Source organism: Panthera tigris, chromosome D4, assembly GCF_018350195.1.
Source record: "Panthera tigris isolate Pti1 chromosome D4, P.tigris_Pti1_mat1.1, whole genome shotgun sequence".
NCBI classification, from domain to species: Eukaryota; Metazoa; Chordata; class Mammalia; order Carnivora; family Felidae; genus Panthera; species Panthera tigris.
Window position 1 is genome coordinate 65748704 of NC_056672.1, and position 24819 is coordinate 65773522.

At 39.8% G+C, this 24819-nt stretch overlaps 2 protein-coding genes across 8 annotated transcripts in view; one reads left to right on the forward strand and one right to left on the reverse strand.

Annotated features, from left to right (window-relative positions):
• Nucleotides 1-16881, forward strand: part of LOC102953269 (protein NipSnap homolog 3A) — a 29883-nt gene extending 13002 nt beyond the window's left edge. Inside the window, exons 7-9 of one of the 4 annotated variants that reach the window (XR_006210848.1) lie at nucleotides 627-806; nucleotides 12989-13095; nucleotides 15600-16881. The gene's annotated coding sequence lies outside the window, so the exon portion shown is untranslated. Of the gene's footprint in view, nucleotides 1-626; nucleotides 2902-8071; nucleotides 8681-12988; nucleotides 13096-15599 lie in introns of those variants that run through there. The other 3 variants (XR_006210849.1, XR_006210850.1, XR_006210847.1) reach the window with 3 other exon arrangements.
• ABCA1 (ATP binding cassette subfamily A member 1) overlaps nucleotides 2872-24819 on the reverse strand; it is a 132439-nt gene continuing 110491 nt past the window's right edge. For 3 of the 4 annotated variants that reach the window (XM_042965355.1, XM_042965354.1, XM_007094261.3), the window contains 17 exons: nucleotides 24434-24539; nucleotides 23074-23148; nucleotides 22422-22591; nucleotides 20763-20940; nucleotides 18698-18813; nucleotides 18456-18600; nucleotides 16811-16934; nucleotides 15630-15759; nucleotides 15239-15359; nucleotides 13945-14007; nucleotides 12975-13081; nucleotides 10423-10564; nucleotides 9875-10009; nucleotides 8813-8916; nucleotides 8061-8153; nucleotides 7151-7394; nucleotides 2872-6339 (listed from right to left, as the gene is read on the reverse strand). In XM_042965355.1, coding sequence (XP_042821289.1) covers nucleotides 6199-6339; nucleotides 7151-7394; nucleotides 8061-8153; nucleotides 8813-8916; nucleotides 9875-10009; nucleotides 10423-10564; nucleotides 12975-13081; nucleotides 13945-14007; nucleotides 15239-15359; nucleotides 15630-15759; nucleotides 16811-16934; nucleotides 18456-18600; nucleotides 18698-18813; nucleotides 20763-20940; nucleotides 22422-22591; nucleotides 23074-23148; nucleotides 24434-24539 — 2194 coding nt within the window. In that variant the 3' untranslated portion in view covers nucleotides 2872-6198. The remainder of the gene's footprint in view (nucleotides 6340-7150; nucleotides 7395-8060; nucleotides 8154-8812; nucleotides 8917-9874; nucleotides 10010-10422; nucleotides 10565-12974; nucleotides 13082-13944; nucleotides 14008-15238; nucleotides 15360-15629; nucleotides 15760-16810; nucleotides 16935-18455; nucleotides 18601-18697; nucleotides 18814-20762; nucleotides 20941-22421; nucleotides 22592-23073; nucleotides 23149-24433; nucleotides 24540-24819) is intronic. The other variant, XR_006210846.1, reaches the window with a different exon arrangement.

The following is a 24819-nucleotide window of genomic DNA, read 5'->3' on the forward strand; positions in this document are numbered from 1 at the left end:
AGTGACAGAGTAATAATTTAACAACTTTATTGTAACTGTTAATTTACATCAAGAAAATAGCATGGTAATAGTCCCAGAAAGAAAGTTTTCAGTACCACCACAGATAGGCTAGAGTTTTCCTTAAAGCACCTTTAATTTCCATTTTAGTTGAGTGCATCTGCATTCTAAAACTAGGTTTGGTACTTCCAAACTCTCTTGATAGTCTAATATTTAGAGCTATGTTGTTTCTAAAACATATTGTGAATATAAAATAGTAAATCATGAATTAGCTGTCTTAAGGGAAATTTACAAAACAAGTGTTGTAAGCCTCTTGATAGAAGAAATGTCTAAAGGATTAAAACCAAAAAATTGAAAGGAAAGGTGACATGGTGTTCAGGTGCAGCCTATACAATTAACAGACAGGAATGCAAATAAAAGCTTTGTGATCTGGCTGTTGTCATGTTTTCTGCTTCCCGTTAAAGCAGAGCTCTCCGTAGTTATGTATATTCACCCTCTTCACTTCTTGTTCTTCCCTCAACTTGACCCTTGTCAATATACTGAAATGACTCTTCAGAAGGTCACCAAAGACCTTGTCTTACCAAAATCTATCTTTTTCTCTGCCTTTACCTTGCTCCTCTTCTCTGCAGTGTTGGACGCAACTGACCACCTTCGCCTTCCTGAAACACTGGATTCTGAGCTTCGATATATGGCATCATACTCAGATTTTCCTCCTCACTGGCCAGTCCCTGTTCCTTTGCTGGCTTCTCTCTAAATATGGGAAGGATGTCAGAGCACAGGAATATTTTCTGTCTTCATTTTCTTTATAGGTCAGTCCCAAGGCTTAAATACCATACATGTGCTGTGCTGATGTTTCACACATTTTTACCTTCTTTCCCATCATTGTTCCTGAGCACCAGACTGAAATAGCAGCCATATTTTAACACAACCACCTACTTAGTTTGGGTCACAAACCTTAATAGCTCGCTCTCCCTCAATCCCCACATGGATCTTGTCAACAGTGCCTTTGGCTCTGTCAGTAAAAGAGATCCTAAACATTCCTATTCCTCCCAATATCGCTTTGCCTCCCTACTATCCTTTCTCCCCATACAACCACCTTTTTTTCTGAACAGCGATTAGATCAAACCATTACCTTGTTTAAAACTCTCCAGTGGCTTCTCATTGCACTAACAATAAAATCCAGATACCTTACCATGGCCTGCTAGGCCCTATAGGTTCTGGTTTCTGCCCCTTCTACCAGTCCGGAGACATTGGAATTCTCTCCCTCCTTCCCCAACTTGCCAAGTTTTTTCCCACCTGGGGCCTTTGTCACCAGGTGTTCCTTCTTCCAGGAAGGTTCTCTCTGCCCACCTTCAAATGTTGGCTCCTGCTTATTTTATGAGATATGAGCTTAAATGTCACTCTTCAGATGGCTGCCTCTCCATCATTATCTCATTGCCATGGTTTATTTTCTTCTTAGCACTTACTATGGTCTGAATTTATTGTATTTGTCTACATATCCATCGTGAATGCGAATATAATTTCTCCACTGAAATTTTAGTTCATTAGAGCAGGAACTCTGTCTTCAACACTGCATCCCCAGAACCTAGAAAGGTATATGGTGCACAACAGAGTTTAATAAATATTTGTTAAATTACGATTCCCGACTAATTTTATGAGGGCAATCTTAACTGATACACCACCTCACCAGAAAGAACTCTCTGCCATTTCAATAGTGGTCTAAACAAGTTATTTATCCACTAAGCCACACAATTTCCCCATATATCAAATGGTATTGCTTACCCCATAGGGCAGACAGGTAATTGAGGATTACATTAAGTGTCTGACAACACAGTAAAACACTAGAAAAAGCTAATTTTCTTATACTTTTTCATATGTAATATATGCATTAACATTTTAAAGGTTCCGAGGTTTTTTTGAACCTTCAAGTATTTATTTAGACTTTTCTCTATATAGAAGATTTTCCTCAAGACCCACGGGTAACTTACATTATCTAAGTTACTTGCCTTTTCGTTTTTCAGTAGTTTTCTTCTCTCCCTCAGTGGTCATTTTCCACAAAGAAACTGTTTTCTAGCATTTCACTTAAGTTGTGGTAATGTGAACATTAAGAGGGAAAGACAGAGCTGTGACGCAGAGGCTGAGTGGTCTAGAAGGCTCCGTCACAAACCGACCAAGACCCTCCTCTGCACACAGCCAGATGTGCACCTTAGCAAAGGACCGCTCACTACCCGTTGTCCCAGCCATTCTGAGGAGGTCCCACATAGGGCCATGACTCCACCGTGCAGCCTACCAGCGGGTGTTTGACAGACGTTCTTCACGTTAGTGAGATAAGCAGACAACTTTTCTGAGATTTTGCTAGTGAGCTATTAAAACTATATCCATGTGTGTCATCAGAGCCTACATAACCTTGGCTTGCGATTGCACAGCACTTCTTACAGAAGGAAGGCACCTCTGATGTTCCTCTACTGTTTCCACGTTTCTGCACACTCCCCCAGGCCACATGCCCAGGACAATTGCCACACTCTGTCCTTGCATTTTCAGTTGAATCCGCAAAGGACAACTGAAGGCAGCCATTGTAGCTTCTATACCAAATAAAGCAGTGAGACTTTTATTAAACAGGTTTAGCTACACAGTGTTTTCAGAGATCTCTATAGCTTCGAAATCATTAAGCTTTTATCTAAAACCTCTTAAACTTAATATTTACTATCTTAACCAAATTATGAAAGTGCAAACACCCTTTATTTCCAAGTAGTCCCCTCAGCCCTCTTTCCAACAGGACATTTAGCCTGTTCTACTACAGGCGGACATTTCTTACTCTCCTGATGGCTTTATAAGCATTAACAGTAGGTGGTGCTACAGATGCATGGAAATAAATTTGCATAGACCAGCAGAACTGCCACAGCTTTATTTCGTGACTCATTACAACATAGAAATATGTTTTTTTAATACTTCATATAAAGTTATTGACATACAAAATTTTTTTCTTTTTTTTCCTTTTAATGAAAATGATTTAACTTAGAAATCTGTTGTGAAACTTTTGTCTAGTTTTGCAATTCTCAGATATTCCAGTGCAAAAATAGATCCCATTAGAGACAGCATAAAGTGCTCGGAATGAAGGGGCCAATGATAAAGAAAAAGCACAAAAAAACATAGCTTCATCCTAGGGTATAAGAAGAGAGAAAACTTAATCCTTATGGAAATATAAACATTCTATAAAAGGGATGCAACAATTTTGAAGAGAATTAGAGCCATCTTACTATAGTACTATATCATGACTAGTAAATTGTTATAAGGGTACAAATTAATATCTTCGTATCAAAGTGGTTCATTATTACATAGGACACATGGCTCTTTGGAAGAAAATTTACCTGATATATACAACCACGAGAAGAAAACAGACAAATCCCTTTCATCAATGATTACAGTGAATGAAGGATGTGCAACATATAATAGTCACAATGAACACGCTTTCAGTACAGATTGAAATACAGTAGTTTGAGGTTTGGCTGTTTTTTAACAATGAACTGTGCTGGATGTTTAATGTATACAGGGCTTTGTTACTGTTTTCTTTTGTATTTTTCACATTCACAGTTGTTAATAAAGTTTCCAAGTTGTCCAAAAGAAGCAAAAGCAGCAATCTTTGAACACTTTTGAGAATTTTTGAACCTCACATACTTACATTTCCACAGGGAATATATAGAATTTTTACTTGAGTAGAGAATTGGTAAAAAATTTCTACTACGATTAGGTTTACAAAGGAAAATGTAAAATACTATCTGGATAGTCTAAAATGTAACCACAAAGTCAGTGTGTAACTGTAGATTGTTCCTAGCTTCAGAAGAGATCTTTTTTAAATCTATATTGAAATTTTTTTGTTTGTTTTTTCACAACAGTTCACAGTGTCTTTTGATTTTTTTTCAATGTGACCTTGAAGTCAGAGTAATTAAAGCCAAGAGCTAGCTATTCACTGATTTAATAGAGAATTAGAACATGATAATAGTGAACTGGGAAAACTAACAAAAGTTTGATTTTTAAAAATATTAAACAGTGAGAAAATAAATTACTCTATGAATCTTATTAGAGATAGCACAAAATATAATCACCTCATCATGCCAATGGTTACTGGAACTAGGCCTTCATTACCTGTTTATCATTTTAGAAAACAATGACATTAATTTCTAAGTCATTTTCTTTTTCCAAACAAGTTATGTGATAACTTTCTATAAATTTTAAAAAATATAGATTTGAAATAGATCTGAAATCTTAACACCTTTAGAGTTAATATTTAAATCTTAGAAAAAGAAGAAATCAGTAATAACATTGAAAGACAGCTTGAACTTCACCCAACAGTACTTCCCTCATATTTTTGTTGTCTTAAGGCAGATCACATTAGGCATTAGTGAAATAATGTTTTTTAAAATGTTTACTGACTAAAAAAAAGACTGGGTCGGAAATGTCTGAAATATATTCCATGTGTGGGCATTTGCTGTTTTTATTTTTTTCATAACAGATTCAGGATTGAGGAGGTGAAAATTTTGAGATTGTCAGAATGGGGTGTCTAAGATCTTCAAATCCAATTATTTGAAGGTACTAAATGCCTTAAGCACAAGTTGTGTTACTCAAGTTTTGAAGCTAGTGATCTTCTTTGTGAAAGTACTCATTATTTAGTCTTGAGACCCCTATGACAGTTAAACTTTTTTGGCTTTTGCACTGTTGCTATTTAAAAAAAAAAAAAAAAAAAAAAAAAAGCTGCCCAGTATTCCTTCACTGGGCTCCCACAACAACAAAACAACCTATTATTTGTAAACCTGTTAGCTGAATAACATGGCACAGAGATTATCTACTGAGACTTAATTTCTCCCCACCCAATCCATACATACATACATACATACTCAATTCAGCAATAATATACACTCAAAAAATACTTAATAAACTGAGATTAAGAGTATTTTAAATGATGACCTTAAACTCAAATATAGTATTGTCATGAGATCTTGACCATCACCTTATTTTCTAGTCACTAGGCACTAGTCAGAGGATACACCTGCAGGCTTCCATAAGAAATAGCTAGTGAAGTGAGGCCATATTCCTCTATACCACGGGTTCTACAAAGAGGCCATTCCAAGGATTCACAAGTCACTGACAGAATTAAAAATTCCAAATAACATTAAAAGTACAAAGATTTTTGTCAAAATACAATTCCATCTTTTCAAATTCTAGATTAATTTAAAAGGCCAGAAATAATACTACACTTCTGTCAAACAGGAAGTTCTTGAGATGCAATGTACCGTGTTAACAGACAACCAGGACAAATGGACACAGGCCTCCCTAGGTTTGAACACGCCATCTCTTTACTCCCATGACCTAGCCTCAGCAGCTTGCAGCCTCAACAATTTGGCTGCTCTTGGCTTCTTTCCAGGATCTTAGTTTCTTTAAAAAGTCCCAGAAAAATGACCCCCGGAGACCCATGGCTCCAAGCAAGGGACAACATAAGAATGGAACTAAGTCTCACCTGTCTTGAGCCACCCACAACTTGCATGTTACTGCCACCACAGCAGCTCATCAAAGAGGGAATCAATGCAGGCCTTTCCCACACATGGCACCATTTTGTCACCTGATTACGATGCTGATAGACTCTGAAGCAGAGCAGCTCTCGCAAAAGGGTGCATGACACACCATGGTCCTTCAGGCTTTCTGAGCAACTTGGCACTAGTAACTCTGGCACACTCATTGCCAGCAATGGATGTGTCACCGGGAAACCAGTCTCCTGGCATGGCACGGCTTAATGAATGAAGATGTACATGCCTTTTGAGTTTGATAAATAATCACTGGCCATGATTACTTGAATTATTGTTGCAACCCCAGTGAGAATACAAAGGAACAAAAAAAAGTGTGATTTCAAACCCATATGTCCACTGGGTTCCATACTAGAGTTTCACATAGGTAATAAGGTAATAAACTAAATTCAAGTCTTTTTCACTTGAGAGCCATACAAGACATAGGCTACAAAGGCACTGCCCCTGTAATGGAATTTTGTTTTCATTGCATTGAATTGCATTGCATTGAAGATAGTATCAGTACAGTATCCAGTTTACTTCTTCCCACAAAAACGTCCAGGTCTTTCTTTTGGAACACTTCACATGGTGCAAAGGGAGGGCTAGTTCCTCCTTTCTTTCCGTCACTCTGCATGAACAGTATTCTTCATACATAACTTTCTTTCACTTTCTCATCCTGGAGAAAAGATGTGAGAACTGCAACATCCACTACTGTCTGGTTTTTGTGTAATGACAAGTCCTTTAAGTGGTCATCATCACTTTGGTCCTTGGCGAAGTTTACAAATACCTGTCAAAAGAAAGATGGACCTTTATAAATACCTCTCTACTTGTTCTTTTTTTTTTTTCAAGTTGTATTTTCACCATGTAGAAAGTAGGGTAGGAGAATACAAGATTGCATAAATAGATTAACAAGAAAACTATGTGAGGGAGAGGGGAAACTTGAAAAAAAGGATCAAACATTTAAAAATTAAACTTTTCTATTGCCCCTCAAATTACCAACTGTTCAATCATCTATTTTGACTCTTATAAGCCAGATTAAAAAGGAAAGAGAGACAAAAACTAACATTTAGTAAATAGGTACTAAGTGCCAGAATCTGGTACCTGAAGTTACCTAACCTAAATATGTATTCATTCAATATTTATTCACCCATTTATTCATTTATTCATTATTTACGAGAGAGAAGAGAAGGAGCAGAGGTAGAGAGAATCTTAAGCAGGCTCCAGGCCCAGTGCAGAGCCCAACATGGGGCTCGATCTCACAACCAAGAGATCATGACCTGACCCAAGATGAGCCACCAAGGAGCCCCTGATGTTATCTAATTTAAATGGGATAAGGCACCTGGCAAAAGGCCTGGCCTATGGTAGGGACTAAAAATTGGTAGTTATTGTGATTATTATTACTATGCTCACAATAACCCTCTAAAGTAGAATCATCTCCCTTTTCACATTCAGAGCAGTTAGTAAATAGCATAGCTAGTAGATCAGAAATTCAAGCTCAGATGGTCAAAGCTGCTCTAGGACCCATAATGGGAGTGGGGGACAGGGATTGGGAACCCTTACCCTTAAAAGTCAGTCTATTTTTGACATTCAAAGCTTACTTGGTCAAGTGTTGTCTGAGAAACAGAGTAGTCTTCTATGTGGAGTCGCTTTTTGCTCTGGGAAAGGATGCTGAATATCCTAGCCAGGGAAGATAATGAGGATGGAAGCTGGTACTGGAGCATGTTCCGGTGCTTCTCTTTGAGAACACTTCCTGGAAAGGCAAGTCCAAAGAACTCCTGGACAGGCTTCAGATCAGGGTTGGACCCTGCTATTCGTACAACTATCGTATAACCATCTCCAAACCTGAAAGCAGAAAAAAAACAAAAAACAAAAAACAAAAAACAACCAAATGGAAGATCCTCAGGAAACCTCTCATAAGAACATTTAACCCTGCCCACCTGGTGCCATGAGAAAGGAAGATCCACAACAGACCCAGAAATAAGTACCTGAGAGAAGGAACTAGTTACCATTTATTGACTACCTATTCTGGTGCCATGCTGAGTGCCTTAGACATATGATTTCATTGAATCCTCACCTGGACATATGAAATCTGGCAGATGCTACAGAGAAACTGAAGCCCAGGGGGTTAGTCACTTTCCCCTGGTACAGAGCTCCTAAGTGCTAGGGCCCAGGATGTGGACTCATTTGTGTTGGACTCCAAAGCCTATGCTCTAACCATCCTGGCATGTGTAAAATTTCCCATTTCATGTGCTTTCCAAGGCCAGAAGGTAGATATTCCTAGGATACAGGCTCTCAGGAAGGTGAAGGAATTTGTGCAAGAGCACACACCAGTGAAAGGTAAAGACAGAATTTTAATGCAGCGCTGTCGGACCTCAAAGCCCTCATTTTTTCCACTAAACCATTTTGTTCCATTTATTTCCCTTTATTTTAGAGCCACCACGTATATGCTCACAAAAAGAATGCAAGCTTTCTCAGTACGTATCATCCCAAGGAAATGGTCTTTGTTACCTATTTTTCAGATGCTGGACACTGCCAAGACACCGGAACCTCCCATTCACCATAATTGCCATCCTAGTGCACAGCGCTTCACATTCTTCCATACTGTGGGAACACAGAGATTTTTGTTTTAGAAAGATGCTCCTCTAATCATCAGGACATCATAGGACCTCGGGAATTTGAAAGAAATACATTCTCAGTTTCCTAGGGCATAATTGCACCCTGTTCCAAATACATGAAGATGTAGCAATAACACAGTTTACTGCCGCACTGTTTACCCTTGTAAAAAAAAAAAAATGCAAACAGTTCAAATGTCTATAAAAAGAGGAATAGTTAAATAACTTTTTTTTAGGGCATATCTTATTGGAATACTTTCAACTCATAGCTACGAGAAAGGATGACACATCTAAATGTACTGACTTGAAATAATGTTTACAAAATATTAAGTGAAAAAGAACAGTATCTATCTGGTATCTAAGAACCCCAAGCTTGCATTTTTGCTTGTAAAAATACACACACACACACACACACACACACACACACACACACACACACACACACACGTGTGTAGAAATCTGCAAAAGAAAACTGCAAAGATGTAGCCTAATGATAGTTATCTCCTAGTGAGGCAATTTCAGGTAATTTTCACTGTTTTTCTCTTTGCCTTTCTGTATTTTCTAATTTTTATACAATGATCAAATCCACTATTTAGAAAATTTTTAAATTACACAACACAGATGCCAAGCCAAGTCTTCACTACTGACCTATGAGATGTAAGCACTACTGATCTCCCTTCCTTGACAATACTTAAGGCACAATTCCATAGGAATCTCCGGGCTTTGGGATCCATGCCTGTGGTAGGTTCATCCTGTGATCAGAATAAAATAAGTCCTATTATTTGTGGAAAACACATCAAAGATAGATTTAAGTGCAGAAGCATCTTTGAAATAAGATGAATGGGAAGTTAAAAGTTAGGCTATTTCTTGATGGACCAAAGAACCAGACCTTATATACCAGAACAAACTGCATACTTGTTTGTAACCAGTTCATTCTTATAAATGTGTCACTGAATTTTTTAATAAAATTAAATTTCTCCAAATGAGTAGAAAGGGAAAGGAAAAACCTATTTAGTTTCAATCATCTTTTCATGACTGACAAGTATACACTAAACTTCTTTTGTGTCTGAAATTTCTATTCAAGTCTGTATTAGGTTTGGGTAAAATTACTTTACTTCTTTTTTTATTCTAACTCACTCCAGCTTAGCCTGTTATATTGTATTTGCTAGTCTTAGAGAAACAGACTACAGATCCAAACAGTCTGGATAACATTATAGCCTTAACCCAAGGCTTCTTCCTGTAATAACTTCAATGCAGAAGAAAAAGGGCCATGGGCCACTGTCCAGTCTAATCTTCTGTTTTCATCTATCTGTATGTAAGGACTATGACCCAGATGCCACCTTGGGGATCTTGAAACCATAATTTCCATCTATAGGGGATGAACACATAGATGATAAGAATGTTCCGGAGAAAGGTCAAATCACATATCCAAGACTCAGTCACACCTGTCGGGGTTCTCCACAGCAGAGAAATAAGGTCTCTGGAGCATCTCTCTTTTGGAGCATGTGAGGGCATAGCAAAACCACCCCAGTGTGTATCAAAAAAACTTCCCTCTGGTTTTCTAAGGCTTCTCTGCTGTTCCTGGTTGGAAGAAGGATGGCTTGCCATTAGCCACGCCAGTCAGGCAATATCCCTGGATATACAGGACTTTAGAAAAAGTGATGTTCTCCATTCAGGCCAAAATAGTTTTCCATTCACAGTCCTACTCACCAGAAACACTACAGGAGGCCCGCCAATCAAAGCCATGGCTGTTGAGAGCTTGCGTTTGTTGCCTCCACTATAGTTACCAGCATATTTTTCTCCATACTTCACCAGGCCCAGTTTTCGAATTGCCCATTCACCAACCTACAGTAATGAAAAGCACTTTGACTTTTGTCTGCTTTGTTAATTTTATCATGCTTTCTTATATATGTCATGTTTCTTTACTGAGTAAAGACTAGGAAAATTCTTTTCACTGAGTAGATTCTGTAATCATGACCTAGCAAGTGCCAAGGAGCCCAAAAGCAGGGGGAAGGGATCTGTGTGGGTGGGAACAGCACTTCCTCTCTGCCCTCCAGCATGCGTCTGCCACTCACTCTTGCCCCACCATCACCATGAATTCCCACCCTGCAAGTAGGGGTCAAGAGCCAGCATTTCACATTGCTGCATCCATGAGTAAGAAGAGCCTAAAGCCAATGGTCATTTGTGAAAGTCAAAGCCGTAAGGTCTACTGTCAGCATGCCAAAGAGAACAGGCTGGCTTTCTGGCGCTCACGGTACCTTCCCAACTTCTTTCTCTGGGACTCCTCTCAAGAGGGCAAAGAACTCCACATGCTCTCTTCCAGTCAGTAACTCCGTGATGGCATCAAACTGAGGGCAATAGCCCATGTTCTGATGCACTTCGTGGATGTTTGATAAGATACTGCAAAGAAAAAAACTGGTCAGGTTTTAAGCATCTAGAGATATTCTGATTAGATAATCTTGCCTAATGTTCCTATAAAGTATGCTCGTACATGACAAAAATAACCAGAGAGCACACTAGCTTCGAGGAACAATCTTTCCGCCCCAAGGATGCCAGCCCCCACTGGCAATCAGTGCCTCTGTCCTGCCCACTTGCACCTGGCTCTCCCAACACCTCAATCTGCAAGCTCAGTCCCATTTCAAGATCCCCACGTCCATTCCAAATGCAGTGCTATCTTTACCAACAACCTCACTCACATGATCCCAGGACCTCAGCACTAAGTCTCGACCCCAGACTGACTTCTGTGTCCCAGTCATATGTATGAAGTACTTTGTTACTCCAAAGTCTCCTTCATGGCCATTCAGACCCAGAGGAGGCCCAGCAACTCTGGGTGTGACCTCCCTCCTTCTGCTTTCTGCTGTTCATACATTGACTCGGCCACAATATGGTCCAGGCCCCCTGGTTCCACTATTTCCCTTCTAGTTTTTAAGGGTTTTGTTTTTGGGGTGTTTTGTTGTTGTTATTGTTGTTGTTTTATCACAGGCTCTCTGAAAATCTGGTGACAAAAAAAAATATGTACCTATAGACATAACTTTACATTTATTGGTGGAAGCAGCTTTTAGGCCCCATGAAGCCAAGCTCAGGTTAAGAATCCCTGATGTGGGAGAAGCTCAGGCCCCATCCAGTCTGATGGCCGCACATCAGCCACGTCTGGATAGTGTCTGCCTTTGGTCTTTCAGCAGTATTCATTTCTCTTTGCAAATCTGTTTAATACTCCCAGGGCCAGCTTTTTCCAGAATTATGACTGAGGTGTCCACAGACATGAGGCCTGGCCCTCACAGCAGCACTGCCTAAGCCAGTTCTTACAACCAGTCACTGTGACAAACCTTAATTTGGGCCAGTTATTGCTGCCATTGCTTTATGTCCAAGGAGTCTGGTACTAGGATCAAGGCTGGGGAAGCAGGTATGCAGCCTTAGGCCTGCTATTTCAGAATTTCTGTTCTCTTAAACCTCCTTTACTCTGCTACTAAAAATGTTAATGAGACAGAAGAGGGGACCCATGAGTACATTAAGTCCCTTGCTCCTTTCAATTTTATGGGCTAGTAGCCCCCTATCCATTATTTCCAAATTGTGAGTCATCATCCATTAGTGGGCTACAAAATAAATTTAGTGCGTCATGATCAGTTTTTTTAAAAGACATGCTTATTTATGTGTTTTTGTGTATTTATTAGGTTGAGAGGTAACTGTATTTGCTACTTTGGATCATAGTCAGAAAAGTTCAAACGCATCTCTCCGTATAAAAAGCCCAGAGAAGCCCCACATATTTAGAATATTCAGGGTAACATTGCCTAATTGGTCTCTGAAGTGGAGATGTACCCCTTAAAGATCACTTAGTCACCTGTGCATTCTGAGAGAATGGCTTAATGTGGCCTCAATAATTGATACACTCTTTAGGGAGGACAATTTAGCAAGTACACACCCTTTCACCTAGTAGGAATTTTGCCTGAGGAATTGCAAGAGGACTACAAGGACATATTTACATAGTGAAAAACAGAAACCAAGTGTCCAACAATAAGGAATTGATTAAATAAACTACAGGTAAATGTACAGAGGAGCATTTTATGTAATAATGTAAAGTCTACATCGTAGAATATGTAACCCATTGGGAAATATTCATACCAGCCTCATTAACAGTAAACTAATTAAAAAAAATTTTTTTTTGACGTTTTATTTCTTTTTGAGACAGAGAGAGACAGAGCATGAATGGGGGAGGGGCAGAGACAGAGGGAGACACAGAATCAGAAGCAGGCTCCAGGCTCTGAGCAATCAGCCCAGACAGAGCCCGACACAGGGCTCGAACTCACGGACCGCGAGATCGTGACCTGAGCTGAAGTCGGATGCTTAACCGACTGAGCCACCCAGGCGCCCCAACAGTGAACTATTTTTAAAAAACCTAGATACAGTATCATGTCAATTTTATAATACACTTATATGTGTATATAACATAGATTTGGGCTGATGGGAATGTTCTAAAACTAGATTGTGGTGATCTGTGCATAACCTTGCAAACTGACTAGAAATCATTTAATTGTACTCTTAGGAAAAGCAAACTACATGGTATAAAAATTATACCTGAATAAAGCTGTTTAAAAAAAAAACAGATGGGGACTGGAAAAAAAAATGTAAATAGTGGTTATCTCTAGGTAGTGGGATTATTGATGATTTTTATCTTTTTCTTTATACTTCACTGTATTTCAACATTTTTATAAACTACATAGTACTGTTATAATCCCCAAAAATCAAAATATATTTACTTAAATAAAGTAAAAAAAAGTTTTTGTGGCAAAATACACTCTATGTCTTTTCTTACCTATTTTTGTTAAGGAAAGCATCTCCTCTGGTAACCGTGGTATCTCCAGTTAACATCTTGAAAGTTGATGATTTCCCAGCCCCATTAACTCCCAGAAGTCCAAAGCACTGAAACATATTGGGTAAGCCATATAAGCAAAATACTAAATATCTGAATATAAATGACCCTTATAAAATAGTCACCTCAACTGGGTTTTTAGATAACATGATTCTAAAACACCATTCTTAAATATTGATGAAGAGTCAATTTTTTTCTGGTTTTAAGAACTTACATAAATATTTAAATATAATTTGTAATGAGACACATTGAGCATATTTGTAAATATTATTTGAATCATGAGGTTGAGGCCAAAGCTCATGTGTAAAAGAAAAGTAATAAAAACCAACCAGTCACATTTCACTATCTAATCTGGCTCAAGGGCAGAAAAGAACACAAACATGAACAATAAAGGAAAAAACCTACTTAAAAAAAATCTATTTCAATTTCATCATCATCTTGAATCAATCACAAAGTCACATTTGAGACGTGCATGCTTTCTTTTTAAATTAAAAAAAAAATTAATGTTTATTCTTGAGCAAGAGAGAGGGAGAGAGCGAAAGCATGAGCAGGGGAGGGTCAGAGAGAGAAGGAGACACAGAATCCAAAGCAAGCTCCAGGCTCTGAGCTGTCAGCACAGAGCCCCATGCAGGGCTTAAACTCATTAACCGTGAGATCATGACCTGAGCTGAAGTTGGATGCTTAACCAACTGAGCCACCCAGCCACCCCACGTGCATTCTTTTCTAAAATTGCCTAACATTATCCCAAGCCTTTTGACAAATGGGATCCCCATTTTCTCAATGACTGATTGCTCCACATACACATGAATAGAGAAGCCTTTAAAACTCACTTTTAACCCTTCCAGATGTTGTTTGATTGGGTAGACAGTTTGAATTAATAAGGACAAGAAAAGCGTAGACAAAGTGCCTTTACCTCGCCAGGAGGAATGCCAACGCAAATCCTGTCAACAGCAGGCTTCCTCTTTCTTCTGTAGATCTGCAACCAACAAAGTGCACACATTCATGAGCCATGGTGAATCATAGCTATCCCAAGCAACTGTGGAAGAGGGAATTATAACCCAAATACACATGAAGTAAGACTCATCAGTAAAACTAAGTCACACCTTTGATATGCTAAGAGCCTTGGTCTGTCTCTGTAGCAACTGGCTTCTGAAGGACTCTGAAGCTCAAAATAAAAGTGAACTTCTTTTTATTTTTAATTTCATATCAACCTTTTTATGTTTATTTGTTTTTATTATTTTTTAATGTTTATTTACTCTGGGGGGAGGGGGGCAGAGAGAGAGGGGGAGAGAGAGAATCCCAAGCAGGCTCTGCACTGTCAGCAGAAAGCCCTATGCGGGGCTCAAACTCATGAACCATGAGATCATGACCTGAGCCAAAGTTGGAAACTTAACCAACTGAACCACCCAGGCACCCCTTATGTTTATTTTGAGAAAGAACATGCGCGTGTGCACACACACTCACACAAGTGGGGGAGGGGCAGAGAGAGGGAGGGACAGAGAGAATCTCAAGCAGGCTCCATGCTTGCTCTCAGTGCAGAGCCTAACATGGGGCTTGATCTCAAGAACCTTTGAGATCATGACCTAAGCAGAAATCAACAGTTGGCTACTTAACTGACTGAGCCACCCAGGTGTGCCTACTATCAACCTTCTCCAAAGACATATTAGTCATTAAAATATAATTTTTCATTTACTTGATAGATTTTTAAAAAATTAAACTGTGCAGGGTAAAAATGTATCATTGAAGCACTGCAAATATTGTTTGTACATATTATAAAAAAGTAAATTGTTGGGATTCTGGCACCTAGCGTGGGCTGAAACAAACCTTCCTCCTGAGACATATGGAGACATACCAGCTTTTTAGACTATGACTCTCAAAATCAGCCATTTATTCTTCCTACCTCAGCTTTGACTGGATGTACAATTTTAGTATGTTTTAATAACAAACACAAAAGTGTAAGTGTGAAAAACAAATATACTTGAGAACAAGACTTCATATTATAAAATATTCTCAGTAGGATTTCTTTCATTAAGAAGTCCCCTCAGTGTATTTTAAATAAAATTAAATACTAGATAGAAACTTGGTATAGATGTACATATTTGGGGAAGCATGCTCTTTTTATTAAGCAAATCAGCAAAAATGACCGTTTCCAACATATAAAGCTGAAAACAACTGAATACAAGTTGTTACAGCCTGTACTGTCTCACCTTTGTCAGCTCCTTGATTTCCAAGATGTCATTCTGTCCTCCACCATCAAGAATTCTCTGTCTTTCCCGCTTCACATCTTCATCCTCATCATTCAATGGAGGAAGCCTTGCATTTACAGGTCTTGGGGGAAAATTTTTAAGAAAAAAAAAAAAAAATCAACCTTTCAAGGTATCTTTCAAGACAAAGACCCAATTTCTAAGCAAGTCCTATAAAATATACTCTCTGTAGTTTTTAGGATCAGCAGTGCTGTGGGCTAGAGGATACCCACATTAGGAAAATCAGTTGGATTGTCTTGAGATCAATGCAAAGAAACCACCACTGACTAGTGCTTCCCCATGTTCCTCTGTGACCCTCAACCAGGTGCTCCATGAGTTCTGAGAAAAAGCTCACCTGGGCCTGATGAAGAATCTGTACTGGATCAGAACAGTGATGAGGAAGAATACCACCCCTTCCACAGCCATGGCGAAGAGGTTTCGTCCCACTAAGTCCCAAGACAGTGGTGAAACAAAACGATTCTCCCCTGAAGACACAATATAGAGATCCAATCAGAATGGAGGCACCAAACACCATGGCCCTTCCTCAAATTCAGGCTCAAATTTGTCTATGTTCCCAAAAACACCAATGGTTCTTGTCTATGACAAGTAAGGGAGTGATTACTTTTCAAGTCTGATTTAGAGTAGCATTTTGGGAAAATATACTATGACCCAGTAATCAGTCAGAATTTCAGAACTAACATGTATTAGATCTCTAATTTCATATCTTATATTTCCTTTTTAATGAGACATGCCACAAATCCCTTTTAAAAAGGAAACAATCTAGGGTAATTTTAAGGGTATTTTAGCAAACTGTTTCACTGAAGATTAGAGAGTGCTTTAAAAAGATGCCCCTTTCAGTAGCATATAATGTAACCCATTGAACTAATTAAATCATCTGGCTTTATGGGAATACTCCTTACATTCCTTATACATCTCCTGTGCACTTGTTAATTGAAAAGAAAGAAAAAATAGTCCCTCTTCTATGTCCATTAAATAACATGGCCCATCTAGCTATATGAGCCAGTGGATGAAGAACAGTAATGTGGCCACAGGAGAAATATTTTTAAAGACTCTAGAGATTGAAAAAGCTGCAATAAATTACCTTTTTATAGACTTTGTAAAAGGTAATAGATGGCCACTCTGCAGACCCACGACTTTGCTAGTAGTCAGAGCCAAAGTTTGTACCCTTCCTTCTGGTTCTCTGGACTGTATCCAATTATAACTATGGTTTGCCTTTTCCAGTGACTAACAAACTCAACCAGTGGCTTTATGCACTGGGTCCAGGATGAAGCCAGTATTTTCCTTACCTCCTTACCTCCAAAATTGCCCTCTCACTTTTCTCAAGGCTATCAGAGACAGACAAATGTTGCATCAAAAGATCCACGCCACATCCAGCTTCATTGTCATGAACCCTCTGAGTGGTGGGAAGTCCTATGCCCAGTCACCAGTCTCTTTCCAAAACAAAGCCCAGAGTCCCAAGGCCCATGAAAACTGTCATCTCCATGAAAGCACCCTCTAGCCACTGCTGTTGCTCACCAAACCTTTCCAGGGCATCAGCCATTGCCTGATTTTTCACCATGTCAATGAGCCCCCGTCCCAGGCAAAAATGTGGGAAAATCAAGAATACAGACTTCAGGATATCATTGATGTTATTCAGTTTCTAAAAAAATAAAAAATAAAAAAAATAAGAAAGAAATGTCATTTCTTCAAATGAATGTCATTTGTGGTTTAGGCTAAAAATATATCTAAAATATGAGAGATTAGAAAAATTTGGATTCGCTGGGGTCAAACTGAACCTTTGAATTCAGACACCAATCAATAGTAACAGCCATAGTTGATGATACATAACCCAATAAAATTTCTTTAGAAAATCTGAAGTAAAAAAAAAAATTGAAGCAATGCTATGAATATGTAGAAATAGGAGCAAAGTTTGGAAACAGTTATTTTTAATCAGAGGCAAATCCGTAATAAAATACTGGCTTAGCATTTCAAAAGCAAATTGCTCATGTCTGGGTAATATTTCAATTTCAGGATTTTGTAGGCATTTTAAAAATCCTTCTTGTACACGTCAAGCCAGTGGCCAAATAGCCAACAATTAAGTTGCCATGTGCTGGATGCCCTGTGTTAGGGCACAGGGGAGGCCAAGGTTAATAAACAGTTTCTACTCTGAGGAAATTACTACATAACTGGTAGTACTGGAGGCATGAACTGAGGGTTTGGGGAGCACAGGAGAAAGAGAGAGCGCCTCCCGCTTGGCAGGTAAGGAAAGCTTCATATTTGAGCAGAGTATTGAAGGCTTAGTAAGATACTACCAGGCTCTGTAATAAAAGAAGTCAGGCCTACAGGAGTATGGATGGTTAAAGCCAACAACAAACTCAGCTAAAACTACAGAGCCTTGGAAAAGGGTGTGGTGAGATTTGGCCAGGAAGAGCTGTGCACCTCTAAAGGCCTTGCATGCTAAGTTAAGGTGTTTGGACAAAGACAGTAACAACAGGAATGGACAGGGCCCTTAAAGAGATCTGGAACCAGAAGACCAGACAAGGTAAACAGTTCAATGTGGGACATAAGCAAAAGCATATACGATGACTATAATACTGCCAGCTGGGGTGATTGGGTAGATAGGAATGCCATCCAGTGGGACGGGAATGGCAAGAGAAGTACTAGGTTTTGAGAGAAAAGATGATTAGGACAGGTCAAGTATGGGGCATCTAGAAATAATCTAACTGGAGCCATCTGCTAGGCAAGTGAAAACGTGAGACTAGAGTTCCAGGGAACAATGAGGGCTAAAGGCATAGATCCGGGAGACAACTATGTAAGACACGGAGAGAGGGTTGGTCAAAGCCTCGGGAATGAATGGCATCACACAGAGATAACATCTTAAGTGGAAAGCAAAGATGGCACAGGACCAAATAGTGGGAAGAGCAACACTTAAACAGAAAGGAGTACAAAAGAACCTGTCAAAGGAAACTCAAGGGTTTGATCAAACTAAGAAATATAAAAAAAAAAAAAAAGGAGGAGAAAGACGTGCTATTCAAACCCGCCGGGGAGAGAATCTGAAAAAGGATGGAGTGGTCAGCGGGGTCAACACCACAGACAAGTAGCATTAGATCATTATTCCATGCTGTCCTCTGGCTCGCAGAGATGCTCGTCCCCACAAGAGCTGCTCTTTCAGCAGACTCACATTGTTGGTGAATAGCTCCAGCACAAAAGTGGCCACGCTGCCGTTGATCCCAATGAAGAGGTTCACGCTGGTGAGGACCACGTAGGCTGTGCTGGGGATCTTGAACACGAAGGAGGCTGGGTACATGAGAGGTGTGATCGACCACCTGGTGAGGCACAAAAGACAAATGTCCACTGGGCATCCCCTGCCTTCCCTCAGAAACTGGGCACTATATGCCTTACCCCCATCCACAGGTGCCTTACCCATACAGCAAAAGTAGAAGGGCTAGCACAGGCAGGTTGGTAGAGGACACGTAAGACTTCTGCTGGAAGCAGATGAAGATGATAATGACCAGCGTGGCAGGGACCACATAGTTGCACTAAAAGTGAAAAGCAAGGAAATAAGGTTCACCCCTGAGTCAGAGACACAACACATCTCAAGTCTTCACCATCATAGGACAAGAAAGGGCAGATAAACATATTGGGAGAATAACTTTGAATTAATGAAGCCACATAAAGCATTAATCAAAATATCGGACAACACATTTTGACAAGCATTTTACCCTTGGCTGATTTTATAAACTGCATGCCCTTTCTGTCTTTCCAACAGCTAAGCCAAGGTGTCACGCTCAGTAAACTTATACTGAACAATGGATTCCCAGTCAGAGTAATTACAATTTCACAGCAGCAAATAAGCTTCCATTAATCTTCCCAAAGATGATTGCGTGCTTCATCGTTAATGCTATATTATAGTCTGCCCAAGTTCAATCTCACATGTAATCTATTTATAAGCGCTTACCTCATAACATGAATGTCACAATTGTTTCATCACACTGAGAATAATTTTCAAGGCTGTCCTGACAGTGTGTCAAGCATTAAAATGCAGATATAAAGACTTGACTACAGGACAATTATGAGAATTCATAGCTGGCGGACCGAAGTACATGCAGGGAGGGGAAGTGGGCTTGTTGGCTGTTAAAAGAATTTGAGCTTCAGACTGCAGGGCTCTGTCTCAGCCCCATTCTCCCCAACAACTTAGATGAAGACATGCTTTTAGTGAATTTCAGAGTGTCTAAAGCAGGAAGGGACAGATAATACACAGGAAGATAAGGGATAGCTCTGAGGTCACAGACTTGATATTCCATCTCTGAACCTCCTGTGCCTGCCACAGTCAGATGCATAGTGAGCACTTAAGTCTGTGTTTACCAAATGAAGTAATCACTGGATCAAGACAAAAACAAAACCAAATGGATACTAAACAAGATGCAGTGTAATAGGGATAAATATGAAGTTTAGGTTCAGAAAATCAATTGCATTAGTATAGAGTGAAAGAGACCCCATTCACCAATCATTATATGAAATGGAAATTACAGTTCACTACCAAGTTGCCATCTAGACAGTGCTACCTCCCCATGCAATACCCATGGGCTAAGTAATGAAAGTATGGCATAAAGATCAACTCTCTCTAGATATGTAACCCTTCAGACCTCAGCCTGAACACAAGGTTAGTTTTCGGCTTGGCTTTTCAAAAGGAACATTAACAACGTGGGGCATGGCCATAGAAAGGCAACATATCGGAACAGTGATAAGTCTGAGAGGCTTGGTATAATCAAAACAAACATCATCATCATTACTCATGTTTGTACAGTGCTTTAGAGATTACAAAGTATGTTCTCATATAGATCATCTTATATGGGGAAGACCTGGGTTAAATGAAAGTTGTCTTTAAATACCTGAAGGACTGCGGTGGGAGAAGAATTAAATTTGTTCTGTGTGGCTTACAATTAATGGAAATCAAGGGAGATAAACTTCAACTTCACTTTACAAAAATTAGAAGTTCAGAATTCTTTTAAGTCCTCTATATTGGTCTGAACAGAAGCAATGTATTACAGCTGGCATAAAAATATATTTGAAATGGATGGATAAGCTTCTGGGTAAAATGTATAGAGTTTTCAACTGAAAGATGGATTTCCTACCAAGGTAAAGAACACCCTGATTCTGTTGGTGAAAACCTACCAGACAAGGTAAAGGCACTGAAGTTTTGACTAAGGGTCTTCCAGCTTGATGTTACTTTGAAAAATGGTCAGTTAGGAAATTAGCGGCAGTGGTATTAATTGCAGCATGGACAGATTTTTCATTCCAGCGGGAGGTCAGCTCTGTATTTGATGCCATATTTAGTGTCATGAGAGTATACAACTGCCTCTGCCTTTTCCTTTTTCATTCATCTTTGACTAGCTAGTACACTTTTAGAAAAGCCGGGGCGGGGGGCTCTTTCGTCCAATCCACAGCCCTAATGATTTATAAAACAGCAGCAGACTGGAGTTCTTACCATATCCCACACAAAATTGGAGAGCCAATAGATGACAGGCTTCACTCCACTGATGAACTGCAGGTGTTTTGCTTTGCTGACCCGCTCTTGGATCAGGAACACCACAAAGCTGGCCGGGACGAAGGACATTGCAAAGATGACACAGATGGACACAAGGACATCCACTGATGTAGTCATCCTGAAAACAAAAGGCAGTGAGGCTATGAGAGGCCATTGATGCAGCTGAGGACCCAATCAAGTGAGATACACGTGCACACACAAACACACACACACACACACACACACACACACACACACACACACACAAACACTCAAGTGTCTGAGATCTGAGGGAAAAATATCTGTTCACCAAACGAATTTCATTCAGGGTTAAAGATGATTATTTTCAAGTAAAAAAAAATTCTGATGATTAAAATGCAAAAGTGATTTCAGTGAGGCAAAAAAGAACCCATTACCATAGTGAAATTATTTTAAAAAGTCTAAGAATGGTCAAATGGCACTCACTTTGGTCTTCCTTTCTTGACACTTAAGAGCATTAAGTTATAAATTTTCACACATATAGGACTACTATATCTTGAAAACTAAATAAAGCAGAAATATTAGTGTGAAACTATTCAAATAAGTTAATTTCCGGCTTTAAATAAATTTGAAAACAATAGTATGCAGCATATGTAACAAAAATTCTCAGATTCTTATTTTAAGAATTATAAGCTCATTAAAGAGGGTATAATATAAACTATTCTTATATATAAAGTTGGTATAAAGATCCTAGTGACATACATTTTCTATATGAGTTCAGCAGAAATAGCTGTGCCATGCTCCATACACAGGGAAGAATCTAATGCTGAGTGCTAGACTTGGCAATTTACATGCATTGCCTCATTTAACACCATACATCTAGAAATTTAGAAACCAGATTCAAACATAGACCTGTATGATTCCAAAGGCTATGCCCTTTAAACTATATTATACTGGCTTTAAACTTCACACATACACACACACACACACACACACACACACACACACACACACACACACACACACACTTGACTGAGGAATTAAAAAGACAAGGTGATAAAAGTATGCTTCACCAAGTTTAGAAAATAGTGGTTTCAAAACTAATAAAACCATTTTTTAAATTTATTTTTTTTAATGTTTATTCATGTTTTGAGAGACAGAGCGTGACCGGGAAAGGGGCAGAGAGAAAGAGGGAGACACAGAGCCTGAAGCAGGCTCCAGGCTCTGAGCTGTCAGCACAGAGCCCCACACAGGGCTTGAACCCAAAAACCATGAGATCATGACCTGAGCCAAAGTCGGCCACTTAACCAACTGAGTTACCCAGGCACCCTGATTTTTTATTAACCAATGTGTAAATGGTGAGATAAAGTATTTTAGGATTTTATTGACAATTTTACTTTAATTCACTAAATGTAATGGTCTTTAGACATCAGGGTCCTTTATCTTCTGCAGTTTAATCCCTATCAGCCAATTCATATGATCATTTTCTACCAGAACCTGAATAATCCAGATATACAAGAATATAACTGTGACCTCTGCTGATACTCCAGAACCAGTTTCACACTTCCTTCCCCTACTCCAGGAGTCCACCAACACCCGCTCATCCTCCTACCCCACCCATTCAGACACAGTCACACTTACAGAGCCACTTCTGAGAGCTGCTGCTTAGTGAGATTCAGAGGGTGATTGAAAGCGGTAATCCCATACTGGCTGGGGTTCTCTCCCTTCTGCAGGTTGGCCCGGAGGATGGCATTGTTCATGACATTCAAGAAAGAGCTGATGGCATGCCAGCCCTTGTTGTTGAACCACACCTAAAATAAAATACACCAGGTACAAAGTAATGCTTCCAAATCCTTCTTCCGGAGGTAGATGCACATACAAAAAAACACGGGCGTAAATTTTAGGAATTCCAGTCATATACCAAGATAAAACATTATAGTCTGAGAACATGGCAAAGTAATCACGGTAGCCAGGGTATGTGGAGCACAGATCATAAGGTCAGGTGCTGTGCCAACGACCCTATACCTTTAACTCACTCAATCCTCACCATAGTTTTAAGAGAGCCATGATTATGATCTCCCTTTCTTAGATTAGTAAACTGAGGCTTAGATAAGTTAGGTAACTTGGTCACAGTCACAATAGTTCACTTGGTATGTCTGGTGGCAAAGCAAATTCTCTTCATTGCTATACTGTATGGCCTGTGTGGTAAAATTAGTAGCTCTTTTCTGTCATGAACACACCTGTCAACATGATGAGTCGTTCATCAAGAAGCTACCAGAACAAAGGGCTTTACCTTGACGTTATTTTTCGTGTCTAGTCCTGTCATGAATCTTCCCAAGCTGCTGAGAAATCGATCTGCAGAACTGTCCTGTGAACAAAAGAAACTTGCCTCAGCTGGGATGGTTCACAGGGAAGGGCAACGGGACAACCATGTGAGGAGCAATATTTTACTGCTTTGTTCACTGAGGTGAGATTTGAAGCCACTGGATAACTGGCGCCCAAGAAACAAGTGACCAGAAATCTTAAACACTTGTGCTGCCCCAAACCACAAGTCTTGAAGGAGTTGCAGGGATGCCCAGTGACTCAAAGTCCCAAGATGCAGATGTCTCACTTAACTGAGTGGTGAGGATTCTCCCAAGTGTTCCCCTGGCGTCCTCCTAAGACCCAGAACTACACTCAGTATGCTGAGGTATTGGATATGTAGGGTCTGTGCGTCAAAAGTGGCGATACGACTTTAGGACTATTGTGGCTGCCCATGATTCTGGAATGCAGGTCATCTGACCCCTCAATTCTCATTTAAAAATGGGAAACCAGAGGGGCGCCTGAGTGGCTCAGTCAGTTAGGTATCCAACCTCGGCTCGTGATCTCGTGGTCTGTGGGTTTGAGCCCCGCACTGGGCTCAACAGCCTGGAGCCTGCTTTAGACTTTGTGTCTCCTTCTCTCTCTCTGCCCCTCCCCTGCCTTGTCTCTCTCCCTCTCTCTCTCTCTCTGTCAAAACTAAACATTAAAAAAAAATTGGAGTGGCGGGGAGGGCACCTGGGTGGCTCAGTCAGTTAAGTGGTCAACTTCAGCTCAGGTCATAATCTCACAGTCATGAGTTTGAGCCCTATGTTGGGCTCTGTGCTGACAGCTCAGAGCCTGGAGCCTGCTTTGGATTTTGTGTCTCCCTCTCTCTTGGCCCCTCCCCCACTCACGTTCTCTCTTTCTCTCAAAAATAAACAAATATTTTAAAAAATTTTTTAATAAAAAAAAAAATGGGAAACCGGAAGTACTGAGAAATGAAGTGGGTGCTTTATAGAGGTCCTGCTGCCAACTTTAAGGAAATAATTCATTTCCTGTTTAACCAGTGATTGTTTTAGAAAAGTATGTTTGAAGCCCAGTTTATTTGCCTACTGGCTAAATTCACGAACTGAAGTTATTCTGAGAGCTTTTAAATCTCTGAATTTTTTTTGATCTATGTTTTCAGATATTAAACATACACTGTGTACCCTACTCTTGGCTGGCACAAGATCAGTAAATCCCAACAACAGCTTTGTATTCAAAAATCTTAAAAACAGTAAGTGGCTGGGTGATTAGATGTACCTGTCAACTACTCCCACATAGCAGCAACTCTAGGCCCATTTTTCTGACATGTCCTAGAATGGATACCGTACCTTGGCCAGCTTCAAGTGTTTCTTCACTTGCTTGATGGCATGATTAACTTCTTGACTTGAAGGAAGTGAATGAGAATTACTGGCACCCAGGGAAAACCCTCCGTACCTACAAGAACATCCTGGCATTAAAATACAGCATGGTACACAGTATTGTTGAGCAGCAGACACCCCGTGAATTTGTGCATGCTTCACGTAGATGAATTGCTTATTCAAAGAAGGACTGAAGCTAGCCTTAGAGAAAGCTGCATCTTGGCCTCCTCTAATGAATTCTGGCAATCTCTTAACTCTTATGGTTACCGCACAAGTGGGAAGGACCTGCATGTGATTACACACAGAGTGAGATGTCTGAGACATTAAGAATGGTCGTTCGCCTCACAGCCTGATGT